This window comes from Pseudorasbora parva, chromosome 20 (assembly GCF_024679245.1).
Source record: "Pseudorasbora parva isolate DD20220531a chromosome 20, ASM2467924v1, whole genome shotgun sequence".
Lineage (NCBI taxonomy): Eukaryota > Metazoa > Chordata > Actinopteri > Cypriniformes > Gobionidae > Pseudorasbora > Pseudorasbora parva.
The window spans coordinates 3,995,894-4,016,800 of NC_090191.1; the positions used below are offsets into that span (position 1 = coordinate 3,995,894).

Here is a 20,907-nt window from a genome sequence, read left to right on the forward strand (position 1 = left end):
TTTCAGGCTCTGTCTCACGCTCTCACTCCGCCCAACTCAATCTCACGCCAAATTGCCAAACCTGCTTTTGATATTAAACAAAGCTATAAGCTTTAATTTTTTTTAATGTGTTTTAATGAAATTAAAACAATAAATAGCGTTTTGGCGCTAATGTGGCATAACGTTAAAGCCAGAGGCGTTGAAAAGCGGAGTTGCATGCTCTCGTCTCCCTGCGGTGCGCGCTGGTCACGTGGCCCATGAGCGCTCAATACTTCTAGCGCTGTGCGCATTTAAATGGCTTAAGCGGATACACAACAGTTTCACTATATAGATGTTTGCTGCAAGTTTTGGTAAACAGTACAGCATAGTGTTAGTGTGTATTGATTATTAAGTCAGCCATATTTACAGGATCGTTTTATTATGGAGAGTGATAGAGATGCAACATTGTTAACATTAATGTTATTCTTGTATTTAGCCCTCAGGTATTCCTTACTAATAGGTCACACTCATACTCATTAAATGATATTTATTGAATATTTTGAGGAGATCTTTTGGTACTAAATACTATCTGTGCAACAATTATTGTCAATAAATGACCACTTAAAATATTTTTCTTCTAATATTTGTATTTCTTCTAAAATGTATATTACAATTAGTGTAGTAATTAATATTAAAATAGAGAATTTCAATTCAAAGAGGCAAATTAGAGTCATTTTGTGGCTAAAGAATATTAATGTTTATTTGTAATGCCATTAGGTGCCTTATGGCTCTTTAATAAATATACATGTATCTAATCTAGTTGCTCAAAAATATATTGCAGTCTTTGCATTCTAATAAATATTTAGAAATGATGATCAAACACTAGATTTCTTTAAATGTGAAATTTCAAAACTTAAATAACTTGCATCCTAATCTTTTTAATGAATAATGATACTTATATAAACAGTCACAAGTGAATATTAAGGAATGGCACATATAATTTGACCCAAGAAATGTTTAAACTAGTGCCAAAACAAACATATTATTATGTACAGTATATATAGGCTACTAGATATAAACTGATACTGAATCAAGATCAAAAGCATCACCCCCCCCCCCCCCCCCCCCCCGCGCCCTCAAAAAATCTCACTCCAACCTAAACTTAAAAGTTGGCAACCCTGGTGTTACTGAGGTGTTTAGAGTTTGCACGCTACACCTGTGGTTGTGTAACTGTAAATGTCTGTTTTGTTACCGTTCTGTGCCCTATCAGGGTTTGTTTGGGTGGTGAAAGGAGCGAAGACTCAGATGCAGTATTGAAGGGTTTTTATTGCTTATACAAAAAAAAAAAAAAAAACTAGGTGGGTGGGCAGACAAAAGACTGGAGAGCACATGGCCAGACAAATTACAAGCCATATGCTCACACAAAGACAAGACAAATACAGGAGTGCCAGAGCTCTGTCACAAAACCAAGAATGAACTAGACCGAAGTGACAGAACCCTGACAGTGCCAATCATCCGTTATTTCCCAACACTTAATCAAGCCACTCCTGTTTTACTAAAACTTATATTTGAAGTAGGGCTCCAGCTCCCCTATATGTCAAGCATTCATTTGCCATAAACGCTATGGTTAGGCCTAGCAAAATGTTTCTAGAAATGTTTCCTTAAATTGCAACACTGTTGGGGATTTTGTCTGGAGACAAATAACAGTAATCCATGGTTAATCCTTCATTCCGAAGTTTGATGCCGTGGGTCACCTCGTCTAGTTTCTTGCGGAAAGTCTTTATGGCCTCCTTCATTGGTTGCTCTGTGAAGTGCACATCTGGATACATGCCTAAGAACAGCTGGGGAAAAAGTAAATTATTCAGAGAGAACAACATTTTTCATTGTTTTTACATGTAAAACTGGCCCTCACACAGGGGATTTTCACAAACATGTTTTCAGAGAAACGTGCTCATAATGCGGTATTCCTGGAATGTGACAGTGCAAAGCATTTTATTGTTGATTCATTTATTTCTGCAATGCAAATGCTTTTTACAGTTAGAGAAAAGCTCATATGACAGTGATTATGGCACAGTAAAAAAAAATATGATCCATAAGTCCTGCCGATGTATGTCATCAAACCATTATCAAACTATCAAACCAAAGCCCATCTCACTACAGTGGCTCTACAATAATTTTATGAAGCGACGAGAATGGTTTTCATAAAGAATAGATCCGAATCATGAATCAATACGCTGATTCAAAACTTTGTTTTGAAAGAGTAAGATGGGCTTTGTAACAACATCTTTAGTGCCTCTCATGGGTCTTGAGAGAGGAAATGAAATGGGTCTTGAGGATGGTGTCAATGAAAGCCTTTCTGAGCCATCAGATTTCAACAAAAATATCTTCATCTATGTCTGAAGATGAATGGAGGTCTTACGGGTGTCAGACGACATGAGGGTAATTAATTAATGACAGAATTTTCATTTTTGGGTGAACTAACACTTTAAAGCTTCAGACAGAGTCAGACAGAATGCAGTCAAGAGGGAGACTATTAATATTCAGTAAAAAAACTAGTTTTGATGTTATTGATTACCATTTGTATAAGCACAAAGACCAGTTAAACTATAGAGTGAAGCAAAATGATGGTTAATTTGTGGTTACGATGGAATAACTTCCCTGTTTTATTTATTATTATTTGTTTGTTTTATTTATAGTAGAACTATGGTTAATTTATGTAAGGAATATTCACTATGTATGTTTTCATAGCACTGGCATGTTTGTTTGAAGGACAGAATGGGGAATAGTGCATTTTGTCAGTGAAAAAACGGGGCTTTATCCGATTAACCGAAAAAATAATCAACCAACTAATTAATTATCAAAATAATCATTAGTTGCAGCCCTACAGCTTTTAGAAGAATTTAAAATGTGCCTGTTTTTTTAAATGGATACCTTGATGTCTCAGCTACTAACAGGATCATTCTTTCTTAAATACATTTGGACAAGATTTCTACCATCTACAATTTCAGGTGGACGGTATAACAAAATGAGATGTCAAACCTCATCGCTCTGGAACCGAGTGAGGCCCCAAATTGTGCCTAGAAGCTCTCTGGAACAATCCCGGTCAGGCAGAGTGTCCATGATGTATTGCAGGTCCACTTGGCCCTTCTGTTGGGGAGGCGGCTTGCGCATGGTGGAAGGACTGTTTGGGATCCAGCCATACCACTCAAACTGAAATGCAAAAGTTTATTATTATCCAGAATTTTCACTAACCCTTTTTAATGCACTTGCAGATGATATGAAAGTGTGTTATCTCACCTGTCCAAAGTTGAGAGCAGAATGTTGTGCTGAAGCTGTGAATATCACAGCAGTCAGGTACTCGGCTAACTCCCCTTGAGTTTTCAGAGACTTTGGGAAATCTGTAAACAGTGGCAATATGCATTTACCTTGTGTACCTCTAAAGGTGACTCGATACAAAGATGGATAAAGAACATCCAATAACACAAACAAGCACAGACAAACATTCAGCTAAAGTTGAACCTGTACTCACTGTCAGAATCATTCATGCCGAAGGAAACATCCGTAACAAATTTCTGAATCTCCACATCTTTTTGAACCATCTCATCACTGTCATAGTAGATCTTGACCACGTCAGAAACAAAACTACAGGAAGATCAATGAGATGATGAATAAAAAAAACTCTGGATGCCAGATTTAAAAACAATTTCATTGGGCATGTATGTGGGCTAATTTGTACTTTTACACTACTAGTACAGGATCTCAACTGTCGTTCCCCTACCACTCACCAGTTTATTGCCTCCCAGATCTTCATGCCATCATCTCTGTAATAGTACTTGGGTGCATCTTCCATTCCTCGAGCTTTTATGGCCTCAGGGAAACACAGGGACTTGTAGGTGAAAGTGTCCATGGCTCTTTTCATTACTTCCTCAATCCCAGGTCCACTTACGCTACTGATCTTTAGATACAGGTAATTCAGTTAAACTTTTGCTGAAATATTTACAGAAATTAACTAGGCTGTAAGCACAGATTGATCTTACTGAAGTGATGATCATCTAGGAGGTTATGTCTGAAGTTTTATTCTGGCTGTTTTTACTACATACTACAGTAATCACCAGCTAACTAAATACAATAAAGTCTACAAAACAGAAGACTGAACATCACAATTCAGAAAGTCGAGTAATGCTCAGGCCTGTCATGATGAAGATTTGTTAACTGCGTGCATCCTTAATCCTAATAAGTTCAGAAATGAATAGAATTGCTTTGGATCCTAACAAGATGCTGTTTATCTGTGGATATATTACATTAGGTGTAAAGTTACCTTGCTGATGACTCCGTCTTCATTGAGGAGCTTTTCACGGGCCTCTGCGTTGATTGCAATTGTGAAACGAACATGAGGTATCAGTAGCTGTAAGAAGCAAACAATACACTTACATGTGTGCATTAAATCTTGAAATGTATTCAAAAAGCATAACCTCAAACAGGAAATGTGCCATCCCTTAGGAAAAAGAAGTATGCTTCAAGTTAATTTTATGAAACATACTTAAGTAATGTTTAAGTATATTTTAAAATATACTTTATGTATACTAATTTTAATGCGTACTAGTAGTTAATTCTAAGTGTACTATTTAAGTTAACATAACATTATACTTATAGTTTACCATTTATTTATTATAGTATTCATTTCAGTATACTACTATGTTCACATGTATTAATGTTTTATATGTAAATATACATTTAACTGTACTTTAACTCATTTTAAAAACATTTTACTATAGCTTCATGCATCCTTTTTGATCAACACTTGAATGTGGGTAAGTTTCATGAAGAAAGGAGAATTTTTTTAACAAAAACGTGAGAAAAACCTATTTTCGTCAAAGACTACGCCTTCAGAATGATTATCAAGATGGAGTAGATTGAGTTGTTCAACACCGCCAAAGCTTCACAGTCGTTCCCTCTGCATGGGTTCAACATTTCATTCAGTAACGGTAGGCAGTTTTGATTTTATGATCGCATTATTTTACATTTGCGTGAGCAATCTTCTATCACTTATTTCTTCTTCTTCTTCACCTGTGTTTTGATCAGGAGATTCTGTACTAGAAGATGCATCATAGAATAGTCATAAACCTCTTTTTCGTAAGGGAGGCTTGAAGGTTTTTTGGTTACCATTAAACTATGATTGAAAAAAATGTCTCCGATCATCAAGAAATTGACACACATGTAAAGCACAATCTTCAGCACTGTTCAGCTTTGCACTGACTCTAAATATCATGACTGTGAATGGAAAGACAGGTACCTTGTATACAGGATGGACTGCAGAAAGCTGTCTGAGCATGGCCATTTCAAAAACCTCTGATATCAGATGTGTCTTGAGAAGGTGGGTGACCAACTGGTGTAGGTTAAAGTCGGAAGATTTTACCCACATCTTGGCAAGCATCCAATCATGCTCATCGTCGTTCGGGAGGAAAATTGGGCTCGTTTTCCCTGAGTGTTGACTGAGCTGTTTCAGCCAAGCAGACATTCACATCAATGAGTGAATTCACAGCAAAAGCCCTTTCATGTTTTACTTAATTTATGTTTTCAATTGATACCGATCTTTATGGGACACATACCTGAATGGCAATTGGCACTATTTGGTTCAGTCTGTTGTTGTATAGTAGGCATATGGGTGCAGTCAAATAGTACGGGGAGTCTGGGTGTTTCTTATTGGCTGGCACTCCCTCTAATATTTCATAATCTGCTATGTAGATGTTTCCTGCCTGTTAAGACAGAGATATTTATTAGTGTACAGTTTGGAACATTTGGTTTGTAAGTTAAAGTTACATAAACTAAAAGATGTGAATGATGTTACAATACAGTAAGCAAGTCTTGACCAGCTCTTGAAGTAATGTACGTATTAATGTTTCTGACCTTTATTTCCTCTTGAAGTGTGAGACCTCTCTGCAGACAGCCCTCCACCATCTCGTGTGTGACTGGAAATTTGTCCGGAAGTTCCTTGCACTTCCTGATCATGACCGGATTGCAGCCATTCAAAAACTGATAGCCAAACATGTAATCCGTATTCCAGTCCTGTATCACGTTCTCTGTTCAGTTTTCAAAGAGAAACACTCAGTCAGCTGTCAAACGCTTTACAGGTGTGAAATAAATACCTCCACATGGTTGGTTTCCCACAACAATTGAGTTTGGATACATAGTTTTTGTTTAGATGAAGAAAAACTATTACAATAACAACAAAATATTCTTGACAAATGAAGAAAAAATCCAAACCTAGTAGAGTGTTCTTGAGGTTATAATTTCCAAATATATTTTCAAAATCTGCTATATCGTTCCAGGACTCAAAGTGACCTTTAAAAGAGTCCAAGGAGGAATTCACAAACCTGAAACAGAATACATACAGTATATTTATAGACATGAACACTTATTGTGTGAGAAATATTCAGTATCAAATCAGCAAGGACTGTGGTTATGACACGTTTTCCCCCAAACTTACACTCTCCTGAAATCCTTAGTGAAGTTTGAGTCTTTTTCCTCATCAAACCGAACGTCTAAAGGAAGGTCAGCCAGTGTGGCATCTATGCTCTGTGGGAAGCCCCGGTGCCACTGTTTCCATCTTCAAATAAAAAATGACAACATTTACTTGTACAGTTACACCAAGAAGAATTGTAAAAAGGTAAAGTGTTTTTATCCCCTCATAGCCCAATTTAATATGTAGAGACGGTTTTAAACAAGACATTTGTTTGTTGGTTGTCTTGCTTTTTCATTTTCTTTAACATGCAAACTCAATCAATAAAATATTGCTTTCACAGACAGGGCTTAGCTTAAGCCAGGACTAGGCCTTAGGTAAATTAGGATATTTAAGTCACTTTTCTAAAAAAATGCCTTAGAGAAAAGAAAAAAAAACATTACTGATCTGCATCTTGAGACTAAACAATAGCACAGAAATATTTTAAGATTTGTTGTTTTCAGTTCAGATGGCTCAAATATGCATTTAAGTCTGGAATTAGCTCAAGCCGTGTTTGTGAAACCGCCCCTGGCAATAATGTTTTAACGGTGAGCTGTTTTTGGAAGCTCTCAGAAAACTGTCAGTGTTGCCAAAAAGGGTTTTGCTTTTCGAGAGTGATTAGTCACATGGCATTTACAGCTCAGGTAACCGGCTAAAAGAAAGAAAAGAAGTTGTTTCCAGAACCGAGTGCCCAAGAAGCTAAGATCCGGGTCAAGTACTGTACTTCCATTGAGATTTACTGAAATCTTCATTGTCTAAGCCTAACGCAACACGTTCTACCTCAAATGAGGCAACTAATGTGCCATTTGGCAGGGGGTAGAAAATCTGAACACTGGCATTCACAATGGCAAATTCCCTAAAATAAGTTTTTATTTTTATTTTTTAAATAAAAAAAACCCTGAATTCTTACAAATTTAATTTTTAACTGTTTCATCAAACCTGAATATTTCCTGTCTAGATTCCAGTTCCTCTCGTCTTTGCTTTTTAAGCAAATCAGTGTCATCCTGAGGCAGTCGAGCTAAATAAATACACAAAGAAATACATATCACACACATTTAATAATAATAATAATGCTTGATTAACAACTGAATAATGAACAACATGAGTCTGACACGTACCTCTGCCTTCTCTGATAATCACTTGAGTTTGGTCTAACCAGCGATAACAGGGGAACTCAAAGCACTTTCCAGAGGGAGATTTCACTCTGATATGCCTACAAAACCACTGAGAATTGTCCATTTCAAGTTTCACCTGGACAATGTCTCCAAGGACCTTCTCCACACACACGTCAAAGGAGACCTCCTGTAACAACATCTTTTATTAGACACCCGTTATATAGGAAAGGAACAAACATCACTCACACAGGCTTTGGTGAAGAAGGATTCATCCTACTTTTCCCACAAGGCTGAACTATATGAGTAAACTATCAGCAACTTTATTTTAATTTATTACATTTAACATTACATTTAAAAAAATATGTATATAATCTTAATATATTCTTAAAAGTTCTTACCTTTCTAAAACCACCTAAATAGGGTTTTTTCACCAGGATTTTGTCACTGCTCTGATTCTTCGACTCCAGTGTCAGGTAAAAATCCTTGATTTCCTCACCATTAGTAGATAACATCACCTTGTAGGTCAGTGTTGTGCCTGCGTGAAAGAAGAATTAATATATACAATCTCTGGATCCTCAGTTTAATTCTTAAACAACTTTATAAGTTCACTTCCGACTCTCTTATTTGCTCCACATCCTATAAGTCTATGTATGGTGATGACCAGTGGTTGCTTTAGCTGGCCTCTTGGTCCTTTACTTTTTAACATTCAAATCCTCTGGCTGCTGTAACATTGTGTTTAAAAGGTTTTATGTGTCATACAATGTTCTTCCACAAGACGCACGAAGTTCTGTCAGAGCACAAAAAGTTACGCACTGCAGCTTTATGTTAATAATAATAATCAATCAATCAATCAATCAACTTTATTTATACAGCACTTTTACAATTGCGATTGTGTCAAAGCAGCTTCACAGTGTCAAACAGGATAAATATTGCAACAAAATTAGATTTGGTTGTACAGTCGTTCTGGAGAAAACAGTGATGTTATCTGCTTATTTTAATTTATCATATAGCGACAATGTTGGCAGATCTGTATTATAGTTTATAGAATCAAATAAGACCTAATTTATTTATTTTATTTGTATAATATAATTAATAATATAAGGAACCCACACAATAAAAAATGAAAACATTCATAAATGTACTGTCCCAGTTTTTTAATTAATCGATAATAACAAAGGAAATTTCAGTGATTTTTTTTTGACCACTCAACTAGGAAATGTCCTTGGTTTGCACTTCCAAAATCTGGTCACCTAGATTAGCCACTCAAAATATAATTTTAATGCTAGTATCATTTTCCTACACATTAATTTTGTATATATTTTTTATATGCTCTATAAAATGGTTAAGTTTAGGTTAAGGTTTATGGATCTAACATTTGTTTAGAAAGTGGTACAAGAGAAATAATACACGTTTACAATATTTTACATATTGTACAAATGTTTATGTGTAAATATTGCCAACATCCATCCACTAAATACTTATTTTTTAGTATTTTGAAAGTCAATGTGATTGTAAACTCTGACTGAAAGTGTCATACTCTAATCTCAAAACGCATTGCAGAGACTCAAAATTATCTCAAAAATTCATTATTACCACTGATGGACAGAATAAGGCAAAATATAAACATCTCGCATACCTGTATGATGATCTGCAATTTCATTGCGTGCCAGTTTAGCTGTTTGCATAGCAGCCCCCAAAGGATGTGCTCTTTTTGTCGCCATCATGTAAGTTTGCAGAAAAGCTGGATCATCAATCTCTTCATGCATTCTGAGGATGAAACCCACAGGCGTAACTCTTATATAGCCTAGTTTTTCTGTCTGTCTTGATTGGTGAAACTATTGAATGGGGCAGTCACAGTTATAGAGATGCCGCCTTAAAGGCAGAGGCCCATACAACCCCCATTTACATTTCTACAGCACCAAATAACAACCACCAACACAGTCTAGGGTTTTCAAAACATGAAGGTCTGGTTTCACAGAAAGGGCTTAGATTAAGCCAGGATTAGGCCTTAGTTTAATTAATCAGCTTTTATAAACGTGCCTTAGAAACGAATATCACTGGTGTGCATCTTGAGACAAAACAATGACCCTGACAGATTTCATGTTGCTTCAGTTAAAACAGCTCAAACATGCATTTAGCCTGAGACTAGCTGAAAGGGTTAGTTCTCCCAAAAATGAAAATTACGTTATTAATTCCTCTCCCTCATGTCGTTCTACACCCGCAAGACCTTCGTTCATCTTCAGAACACAAATGAAGATATTTTTGATGAAATCTGACTCCTCCATAGACAGCAATTTGATTAAAACTGTCAAGGTCCAGAAAGGAAGTAAAACCTTGGTAAAATAGTCAATGTGACTCCAGTAGTTCAGACTTCATTTAATGAAGCGATGAACATACTTTTTGGGCACAAAAAAATAAAATAACTTTATTCAACAATTTCATTCTTGCCTGTGGCAGTCTAGGTCTGCGGTTATCACTGAAGTGTAGAGTTTGCACAGCGGGACTTACTTCTTTTGGTCTATAAGCAAAAACTTTGAGACGGATCTCACGAAAATGCGTATAAATAGTACGAGTTTGCAATCTCGTGGAGTTTTGGCGTGCTTCTGGTACGCGTTTTTCACGTGCATATGATACACACTTTATGGCGTATTATACATACAAACCCCCCACCCCACCACCCTAAACCTACCCAAGAGCGTGTCATATGCACGCCATAAAGTGTGTATCATATGTACGCGAAAAACCGCGTACCATACGCACGCCAAAACTCATTTTGGTGTATACATTCCATGAGATTGCAAACTCGTACTATTTATACGCATGACCATGAGATCGTGTTGAAACTTCTGGATTAGGCGACCAGATTTGGGAAGTGCAAACCAGGGACATTTCATGTTCTCTTCAGGTAGGCGTGTCAAATCTCTCTGAATCTTATATCTATATTAATTATGAGTAATTATTCAATAAAGAGATCAATAAAGGAATGTTAGTCAGTCAGCCAGTAAAACAAAATGACCGTTATTTTTTTAATTCCTCAAGCACGTGGGTTTCTGTGGAAGACATGAGAAAACACATGCTGGAGAAATGCGTGCAGATCTTTCTTTCTCTCTTTTTCATGTGTCATTTAGACTGAAGAAATGATGAATGACGCTGTGGGTGTAAGTCTGTACGAAACTGAAAAATCTTTCAGTTGTATTTGTAAATGAAATTCCTTACTGTGTTATTGAGCAATGCCATAGAAAGTAAATCATTGTGTTTATAAACCCTGGTAGAAAAACCAGCAGCACCAGCTCAGACTGGTCAACCAGCATAACCAGTTCAAGTTGTGTTTCAGAACATGGTATCTGGTAGCTGGTTAGACCACCCAAAACCAGTTTATGCTAGTAGCAATAAGACTTATGCTACTAGCATAATCTGCTGCTTATGCTGCTTTAAGACAGGAGGGGTTCTCAAACCTTTTGGGGCCAGGGACCGCTTACAGTGGAGAACATTTACCAAGGACCCCCTCATAGCAATAACAGTTATTAATATGCTTAAAACTATCTGTACTCTTAAATGCCATTGGAATTAATTGCATTGTAATCTTTTTCACCCTAAAAACTAAGAACAGAAACATTTCAGTTTAAATAATGTTGATACCACTTATATACGTGCATTTGGACTCAAAAGCATTTACACCAAGTAATATATCTTAAAAAAAGATTTCATAGAATTAACAACAAGCACAGGCTTGTTCTAATAAACTCAAACATTAAAATGAACAAGATTAAAATGAAAACATTTTACATTAAAAGGATGGTTCACCCAAAAATAAAACTCTGTCATCATTTACTTGCCCTCATGTTGTTCCAAACCTGTATGAATTTATTTCTTCTGCTGAACACAAAAGAAGATATTTTGAAGAAACGTGTGTAACCAATTAGTAAAAAAAAAAAAAAAAAATGGTTTATTGAGTACTGTTTGGTTCCCACATTCTTCCAAATATCTTCTTTTGTGTTCAGTGGAAGAAATAAATTCATACAGGTTTGGAAGAACTTGAGGGTGAGCAAATGATGAGAGAATTTATTTTTGGGTGAACTATCCCTTCAGATGAACACTTAATTATTTTATTTTACTTTACTTGCATCAACTTTAAAATAATAAACTCATTGCGCCTTATATTAATGGCAGAACAATCAACAAATCAACAGAATCAACACGGTCTCACATTTTTACAGTAAAGCTAACACACTGTAAAAAATAATTGCCGTTTCAACTTTTTTTTTATTTTATTTTTTGTAGCAGAACAACTACATTTTTAGAAATTGTCCAGACAACAATAAAAGGTACATGTAATTGTCCTCAACTAAGCTGAAAGTTTTCTAATTTTCAACTAGAAAACACATGTTGATACAATTGCACAAACACCAACAAAATAACTTGCATACACCAGCCAAACATAGAAGTAAAGCAGCGCCGCCATTACTGCGTGCCTTGCTGCTAATGAATTAGCGGAAGTAGTGTGATGGTCCCGTAGGCGACTGTAGCAGATGTTAGCTGTACGAAATGTTATTTTAATTTTGTTTTTTTTTAGTAAATATGTTATGGGTTTATTTTAAGAGAATGAGCAAATAAAGGATCACATGAAAAACACACAATAACACTAACGTTATACTGTCTGTGGCTCGGCTCCCGACTCCTGAATTTTTGGATTTTGTATGTTTAAAAAAGATCGAGAGATCGGGAGGTGCGAGAAACATGCTCAGCTCGTCTTGTTTTTCCGCTCACATGCTGTAAGCCACGACCATACGAGCATCCACAAACAATGTCCACGCAAGAGAAATAAATCGCCTGCGAGCTCGTATGATAGCAAAAATCGCACCGTGTAACGTTTAATGCTTTAACGTCTAATGTGGACGGCGAGTGTGACTTAAGCCAGATGGTCTGAACGTATTATTAGTTTCTGTTATTGGTATCAATACTCCTAGATGACCAATAGCAGCTTTGCGATTGCCTGATACATGATAATTATCTGCAAAGTATTGTAATCTGAGCACAGTGTTAGCGTATAATGTTATGAGCCGACTCTCTCACCTGCTCTGTTTTCCACTGTTTCTCCTCACACAACAACTCCATTCATCTCCTCTAATCGTTGTTCTGTCTAATCCTGGCCTGTCCCTTATTGTGTGTCATAACTGTATGGCTGTGGTCTTCCATATGAGTATTAATAAACATTTATAATTTCCTTAGCGTCTGAACTGTCATTGCGATCCATTGTTTTCCTGTCGTTGAAATTCACCGCACTCCCTCTCGTTATGTCACTTCTGGTTTGGGCAAAGTAAAATTTTCTCACAAAAACGACTCAAAAAGCCTTATTAGCGTATTTACAAGTACATTTTAAAGAAATCTTGTTATACATTATTTTTCTATACACTGACTCACTGGAGTCTCTAACCTGCAATATGCTCTTTACGTTTAACATCAGAAACAACAGAAATTGAAATTAACAGCTAAAACAGAAGAAAATACTTTTCTACTCTTTCATTGAGCTGAGCGGGAGAAGCTGGAGCTGGACCGGGATGGGGAATAATGCACAATAGAGACTCTGGTAAGGCCTGAGCGGGACATCATCTTCTGGGATGATCAGGGCATATTTCCACTGTCCGCTTTGCGGGGCTGAATCGGTCGACGGCTGGCATGTCATAAGTACAATGTATCTAAGATGATGAGTTGAATATAAATAAGTAGGTCTACTTAAATAAAGACTTGGACGTAAATATATCAATATATATATATTTTTTTAAATCTGCTCCATTTCTTCTTCTTTTTTAAAATCTCCTTTTAAAAACGTCCGCTGTCAGTTGTCACACACCTGCTAGGCCTATAGCCCATTTAACAACGCTCGCCGAGTGATGGGCAGACCGAGGCTTCGTGAAGCACTGTAACAGTTGAAGCAAATGTGCCGAAGCTTCGAAACAACACCCGTCACCCGTCTCCATGACGCCATCTAGTGGACACTGGCGTGTATTGATCTGAAATAACTTTGACTGTGATCTACTATGTAAAAAAACAAAATCGTTTTTAACATCTGTCTGACAACTACTTGGTTTTGTAACCTGTAGGCTCCTCATTGTAAATAACTTTAGTTTTTTGTTTTGTTTTTTGTCATGAAAAAATAAGATTATTAAAAGAAATAAAGCCACAATGTGTCATTTGTTCCATAACATTTTTATTTAAAAAAAATATGAATTGCTCTGCTGTTGAAGGACTTGGTCGACTTTTTTTTTTTTTTTTTTTAGGCCTACATAGTATTTCTCTCCAGTCTTTGAAAAAATTATTAAAAACAAATATTTTTTAGCAAGTACATACAAATGAGGGAAAATTACTGAAAATTAAGTTAATGGATCCTGCATTCTGGGCTAATACAATACACAATACACACATCTCACTTTATGTGCTGTTTCCAAATGGAAATGCTCCCACACCAGATGTAGTACGAGATTTCGTTTTTTGATTAAAGCTACACTGTGTAAATTGTTTAGTTTATTCTTAGCTAAAACACTTAATTCTTTCAAAAATATATGTGCTCATTAATGTATAATACTTCTTTCAAGTAATAAAGTATTCTGGTAAGTTTATAATATGCCATTGAAAATATATACGGGTGAGGGTTTTGAATGCTGGTCACCATGTTGCTCCTCCATCTTGAAAGTACATTAGCCAAAGAGGGACTTTTGAATGAACAATAATGTCTTGCCATTTGTGTAATTTTTTGTTTAGTTTTTTTTTTTGGGGGGGGGGGGTGAATTTGAATGATGTTGTATGATTGTTGGCTGTCTTTGTTATTTTTGTTATCTGCCTATAGGGACTGCAGATGAAAAGTAGTTATTTTTACTAATTCTGACATATTTACATGGTGTATTTTTATACAACAATGTTCATGAATATGCTTGGTCCCTATTAAATAAATGAATAAAATAAAATAAAAATATATATCACCTATGAATATATTCTATATAATTCTATATATTTCTATATCTATAATTCTAACTTAGCTTATATGAATGTGCTACTATATCTATCCTATCTGTCACTGATCAGTTATCTCATTTAGATCTAGCCTAAATATAACTAACCATAGCACACAATAAATCTCACTTATATAATAATAGATTTTATTTATAATGCACTTTTCATTCCGAAGAATCTCAAAGTGCAACAAAGGAAAAAAAAAATGAATAACAAGTAAAAATATAGAATACTACAAACAATCAACCAACACAGAAAACAGAACAGAAACAGAGCTGATGGTGAACAGAAACAGCTGATGGTGAACAGAAAACAGCTGATGGTGAACAGAAACAGAGCTGATGGTGAACAGAAACAGAGCTGATGGTGAACAGAAACAGAGCTGATGGTGAACAGAAACAGCTGATGGTGAACAGAAACAGAGCTGATGGTGAACAGAAACAGAGCTGATGGTGAACAGAAACAGAGCCGATGATGAACAGAAACAGAGCTGATGGTGAACAGAAAACAGCTGATGGTGAACAGAAAACAGCTGATGGTGAACAGAAACAGAGCTGATGGTGAACAGAAACAGAGCTGATGGTGAACAGAAACAGAGCTGATGGTGAACAGAAACAGAGCTGATGGTGAACAGAAACAGAGCTGATGGTGAACAGAAACAGAGCTGATGGTGAACAGAAACAGAGCTGATGGTGAACAGAAACAGCTGATGGTGAACAGAAACAGCTGATGGTGAACAGAAAGAGCTGATGGTGAACAGAAAGAGCTGATGGTGAACAGAAACAGAGCTGATGGTGAACAGAAACAGAGCTGATGGTGAACAGAAACAGAGCTGATGGTGAACAGAAACAGCTGATGGTGAACAGAAACAGAGCTGATGGTGAACAGAAACAGAGCTGATGGTGAACAGAAACAGAGCTGATGGTGAACAGAAACAGAGCCGATGATGAACAGAAACAGAGCTGATGGTGAACAGAAAACAGCTGATGGTGAACAGAAAACAGCTGATGGTGAACAGAAACAGAGCTGATGGTGAACAGAAACAGAGCTGATGGTGAACAGAAACAGAGCTGATGGTGAACAGAAACAGAGCTGATGGTGAACAGAAACAGCTGATGGTGAACAGAAACAGAGCTGATGGTGAACAGAAACAGAGCTGATGGTGAACAGAAACAGAGCTGATGGTGAACAGAAACAGAGCTGATGGTGAACAGAAACAGAGCTGATGGTGAACAGAAACAGCTGATGGTGAACAGAAACAGAGCTGATGGTGAACAGAAACAGAGCTGATGGTGAACAGAAACAGAGCTGATGGTGAACAGAAACAGAGCTGATGGTGAACAGAAACAGAGCTGATGGTGAACAGAAACAGCTGATGGTGAACAGAAACAGAGCTGATGGTGAACAGAAACAGAGCTGATGGTGAACAGAAACAGAGCTGATGGTGAACAGAAACAGAGCTGATGGTGAACAGAAACAGCTGATGGTGAACAGAAACAGAGCTGATGGTGAACAGAAACAGCTGATGGTGAACAGAAACAGAGCTGATGGTGAACAGAAACAGAGCTGATGGTGAACAGAAACAGCTGATGGTGAACAGAAACAGAGCTGATGGTGAACAGAAACAGAGCTGATGGTGAACAGAAACAGAGCTGATGGTGAACAGAAACAGAGCTGATGGTGAACAGAAACAGAGCTGATGGTGAACAGAAACAGCTGATGGTGAACAGAAACAGAGCTGATGGTGAACAGAAACAGAGCTGATGGTGAACAGAAACAGAGCTGATGGTGAACAGAAACAGCTGATGGTGAACAGAAACAGAGCTGATGGTGAACAGAAACAGAGCTGATGGTGAACAGAAACAGAGCTGATGGTGAACAGAAACAGCTGATGGTGAACAGAAAACAGCTGATGGTGAACAGAAACAGAGCTGATGGTGAACAGAAACAGAGCTGATGGTGAACAGAAACAGAGCTGATGGTGAACAGAAACAGAGCTGATGGTGAACAGAAACAGAGCTGATGGTGAACAGAAACAGAGCTGATGGTGAACAGAAACAGCTGATGGTGAACAGAAACAGAGCTGATGGTGAACAGAAACAGAGCTGATGGTGAACAGAAACAGAGCTGATGGTGAACAGAAACAGCTGATGGTGAACAGAAAACAGCTGATGGTGAACAGAAACAGAGCTGATGGTGAACAGAAACAGAGCTGATGGTGAACAGAAACAGAGCTGATGGTGAACAGAAACAGAGCTGATGGTGAACAGAAACAGCTGATGGTGAACAGAAAACAGCTGATGGTGAACAGAAACAGAGCTGATGGTGAACAGAAAACAGAGCTGATGGTGAACAGAAACAGAGCTGATGGTGAACAGAAACAGAGCTGATGGTGAACAGAAACAGAGCTGATGGTGAACAGAAACAGAGCTGATGGTGAACAGAAACAGAGCTGATGGTGAACAGAAAACAGCTGATGGTGGAAGTCTCTGTTAGCTCCGCAGCACACTGTGGTCCACTCCATGTTTTAAATTTCTCCCAGCGGCAGTGTGTCCTGATGACATCGCCGAGGCACGACAGCTGAAGACCAGATGATGGGTCTTCATGACGATTCAAACGATGGGGATCGCCGCAGCACCATGCAGGAGGCAGAACATTTTTCCGGGCACTTCTGTGGACACACCGGGGTCGGCGCAGAAGTCCAAGCCGCTCCACGGCCGCAGTGCAAGACGGAACAGCGGCGTAGCCGAGAAGCGGAACATCCCAACATCATGCCGGACGCCGATTACGATGGCCCAGATGACGCTAGCCCGGTGCAAACTTCAGCCACCATGCAGCTTATGCCCAAGGGAGACCACCAGTGAGCAGTCGCGGCGAGAAACATCAAATGTCCTCCAAACCAGAACCAACCGCAGCAATTCAAACATAAACATCAAAGAAGCGGTGGAAAACGGCGAAACGACGAACTACGTCCTCTCAGTGGCTGCCAGCAATCAGCAACAGTCCCAATTGTAGCTCTGACTGTTAAACTAGTCACAAACATAAGAAAATAAAATAAAATCTAAATCTAATAGTACATTAACATGATTTGTGGGTGGAGAAGCGGCGAACAACGCCAGCGTCCTCTCCTTTTGGCCCATTGTGGCTGTGATTATTCCGCTACTTTTGATTAGTAATTGGAGGGGTTTTGTTGTTCAGACCTGGTAAACCTGTCCCTCGCTTCGCCCTTCCTGCACTTTGAAGGTGTGGCCTGGCCTGGCCTTCGAAGTGCGCACCCTTCACTTTGGGACACAGCTTTTGTGTCTAACCCAGTTTCCTTAACCCACTCTTTTATTTTCCATGCAAAGCCTTTATAGTGTATTCAGTTTCCCAACTTTCCCTTTCCAGGATTATTATTTCTTTGTCCCTGTAGATGATCCAGTATGCCATATCTAGTTTTTTCTCTTCTTATATACAGTGGCATTTCTGATGCTTCCACTTGTAGTGCTGCAATTGGTCTTAACTTTGAACTGCTCCTAAAATAAGTCTTAATGTTTTGGCTTGCATGATATCTCATTTCTTTAACATAGTTGCAGATTATGTCGATGCATGCACAATACATCCATAATCTAGGACTGATTGCATGAGACCAACATATATACCCTTTAATGATCGTTTGTCTGCACCCCAATCTTGTCCTGCAACGCCTCTCATAAATGTTAGTACTCTACTGTTGTGTCTTCCCATTGGTTCAGGGTTTTGATTGCTTTCAGGTTTGTATCGTTATGTCATTAGTCCTTGTGTATACATAGCCCTCATGTTTCAGTAGTCTCATGTCAAGCTTTGTTTCTTAGGGTTTCTGTTTGGTGAGTCGCATGTTCACGCAACCCAAGCTCTAATTATAGTCAGAAAATAAATCTTTTGATTGAGCTGCTCTTTTGAATCTTGTTTCAATTATAGAGCTTCTAAAAAGAGATCCAGGATTTTTGTTCTCACATTCAACATGTTGGTGCTAAAGCTAAGCTGGATCAGTTGTAAGTACTGCTTTAGAACCAATTCAACTCGCATTAGTTCAAATGACTTCAATCTCTTTCTGTTTGATTTTCAGTGCTGCTCTTTCTGTGTCCACATGGTAAGGCAACTAACATATATAATGTACAGTCTCATTAAAGACTTCCAAGTGCAAAACCAGTAGTTTTACTAAATCTTCTGTTTCTTCTTTCTGCAGGTGCGGAAGCAAAAAGCGTGGAAGTCTGTGAAGGAAACTCTGCATCTCTCCAATGTGGTGAGTAATCCAGTCTTTTGAGCTTTATTCCCAAATAGGAGAGCATGCGAGAGGAAGAAAGAGATCATGAGGGTATCTGGAGCCTGGACTTTAACTTGTTTCTAGCTTCATAGAATTTTTTTTTTTTTTTAAACCATGACAGATACTGGTTTCATAAAGGTCCTTAATGCCAACTACGGGCGAACTGACTGCACCGTCTGCGCTGCTGGAAAACCAGCTCATCAGCTCTCAAATAACAACTGCAAAAAGGCTGAATCCCTCTCTATAATGTCTGCTCAGTAGGTTTACCAAAGATCATAAACCATTATCTTTCTATGCACTACTTCATAAGCACGAGATGCAGAGTTGTCTATAGTTTATTAAAGCATTACTTGTCATTTGTCTGTCCATGAATCAGGTGTGATGGACTGAAGAGCTGTACTGTCTCTGCAGTCAACTCGGTTTTCTCTGATCCTTGTGTTGGGACTTATAAATACCTGACTTTGTCTTATGACTGTATCCCAGCAAGTAAGTAATTTTCTGTCATAAATTGGATTTTTACAGTTTTATAACTGTAAGGCATGGCAAATGAGTACAAAGTTATCTGTTAATAATCATCTTTTCACATGGTAAGGCAACTAACATATATAATGTACAGTCTCATTAAAGACTTCCAAGTGCAAAACCAGTAGTTTTACTAAATCTTATGTTTCTTCTTTCTGCAGAAGAAAGAAGTGTGGTCGCCTGTGAAGGAAAGTCTGCATCTCTCCAATGTGGTGAGTAATCCAGTCTTTTGAGCTTTCCCAAATAGGAGCGTATGTGAGAGGAGGAACAAGATCCTGAGTGTATCTGGAGCCTGGACTTTAACTTGTTTCTAGCTTCATAGAGTTTTTTTATTTAAACCATGTCAGATACTGGTTTCATAAAGGTCCTTAATGCCAACTATGGGCGAACTGACTGCACTGTCTGCGCTACTGGAAAATCAGCTCTCAAATAACAACTGCAAAAAGGCTGACTCCCTCTATATAATATCTGCTCGGTAGGTTTACCTGAGCTCATAAACCATTATCTTTCTATGCACTACTTCATAAGCAGGAGATGCAGAGTTGTCTATAGTTTATTAAAGCATTACTTGTCATTTGTCTGTCCATGAATCAGGTGTGATGGACTGAAGAGCTGTACTGTCTCTGCAGTCAACTCGGTTTTCTCTGATCCTTGTGTTGGGACTTATAAATACCTGACTTTGTCTTATGACTGTATCCCAGCAAGTAAGTAACTTTCTGTCATAAATTGATCTTTATAACTGTAAGGCATGGCAAATGAGTACAAAGTTCTGTTAATTCTTTCTACTACCCCACAAACTATTGTAGAGAGAAATGTAACCTGTGATGGGCAAAAAAGCATCATTGAGTGTGGTAAGTTGTCCTTTTACTGTATGTTCTCTAATATGTTGAGACCGCCGGGTACAGCATCTTGTTGAATCCTTAAGGTCCTCATGTCCACAATATTTTGACTGGATGTTCCTGCTACAGTACATGTTGGCACACATTGCCATTTTTGAAAGGGTTGACCTTAACATGTTTGCAATCCATCAGTCATGAGATTCTGATCCGTGTCTGTTTGTGTATCAACAGAAGTTGGTGTTCTTTCTATTCATCATGCCAATTATGGCCGCCGGGATCTTGAAACCTGCCCTCATAAATTGGCAACCACATGCGACTGTTACAGTCCTCAGACCAGCAGCCTTGTTTCCAGGTACAGCAGATCCTCTTCATCTAGTCATTTTAGACGTTAGGTCACACTCTTCAGCTGTTTTAGAAAGCATGTACAAACTAAATCCCATTATCCTGTATCTTAAATGGACATTTAATACATTGACCTAAATTATTAACTTAAGATTTCAAGAGCTAATTGACTCTTTTCTATTTTCTTTCTTAAGCTGCAATGGGAAGTCTTGTCAACTCGACGCTTCAAATTCTGTCTTCTCTGATCCATGTGTGGGTGTCCATAAGTATCTGGAAGTGACATACAGCTGTAAATGTGGATGTAATGATGGCACATGACAATGGGAAGTGAAATAAAAT

General features: G+C 37.9%; 2 protein-coding genes across 2 annotated transcripts; one reads left to right on the plus strand and one right to left on the minus strand.

The window, feature by feature from the left end:
• Window positions 1–1,336: 1,336 nt before the first annotated feature.
• On the minus strand, window positions 1,337–9,482 carry LOC137049224 (polyunsaturated fatty acid 5-lipoxygenase-like). Its single transcript, XM_067427699.1, has 15 exons — window positions 9,209–9,482; window positions 7,971–8,107; window positions 7,576–7,759; window positions 7,397–7,475; window positions 6,446–6,565; window positions 6,223–6,332; window positions 5,866–6,038; window positions 5,568–5,714; window positions 5,252–5,455; window positions 4,277–4,363; window positions 3,744–3,913; window positions 3,488–3,600; window positions 3,256–3,356; window positions 2,998–3,168; window positions 1,337–1,799 (listed from the first exon to the last, which is right to left on the minus strand). The coding sequence occupies exons 1-15, from the start codon at window positions 9,336–9,338 to the stop codon at window positions 1,620–1,622; spliced, it is 2,106 nt and encodes a 701-aa protein (XP_067283800.1). The 5' UTR covers window positions 9,339–9,482; the 3' UTR covers window positions 1,337–1,619.
• An 8,896-nt stretch (window positions 9,483–18,378) lies between these two features.
• On the plus strand, window positions 18,379–20,901 carry LOC137049416 (L-rhamnose-binding lectin CSL2-like). Its single transcript, XM_067427966.1, has 9 exons — window positions 18,379–18,425; window positions 18,520–18,593; window positions 18,668–18,691; window positions 18,788–18,844; window positions 18,987–19,122; window positions 19,242–19,351; window positions 20,194–20,238; window positions 20,458–20,578; window positions 20,763–20,901. Exons 2-9 carry the CDS (start codon window positions 18,563–18,565, stop codon window positions 20,884–20,886), a joined length of 648 nt encoding a protein of 215 aa, XP_067284067.1. The 5' UTR covers window positions 18,379–18,425; window positions 18,520–18,562; the 3' UTR covers window positions 20,887–20,901.
• The last annotated feature ends 6 nt before the right edge of the window (window positions 20,902–20,907 follow it).

Bases quoted from the DNA above. Each gene is read 5' to 3' on its own strand.
- LOC137049224 (XM_067427699.1), bottom strand. From the start codon at position 9,338: ATGCATGAAGAGATTGATGATCCAGCTTTTCTGCAAACTTACATGATG. The intron at 8,108-9,208 runs GTATGCGAGATG...TCTTTCACGCAG, and splicing joins AATTGCAGATCATCATACAG to GCACAACACTGACCTACAAG. The intron at 5,456-5,567 runs GTATGTGTCCCA...TGGCTGAAACAG, and splicing joins TAGTGCCAATTGCCATTCAG to CTCAGTCAACACTCAGGGAA.
- LOC137049416 (XM_067427966.1), top strand. From the start codon at position 18,563: ATGTTGGTGCTAAAGCTAAGCTGGATCAGTT. The intron at 19,123-19,241 runs GTAGGTTTACCA...TCCATGAATCAG, and splicing joins CTCTCTATAATGTCTGCTCA to GTGTGATGGACTGAAGAGCT. The intron at 19,352-20,193 runs GTAAGTAATTTT...AAACTATTGTAG, and splicing joins TTATGACTGTATCCCAGCAA to AGAGAAATGTAACCTGTGAT.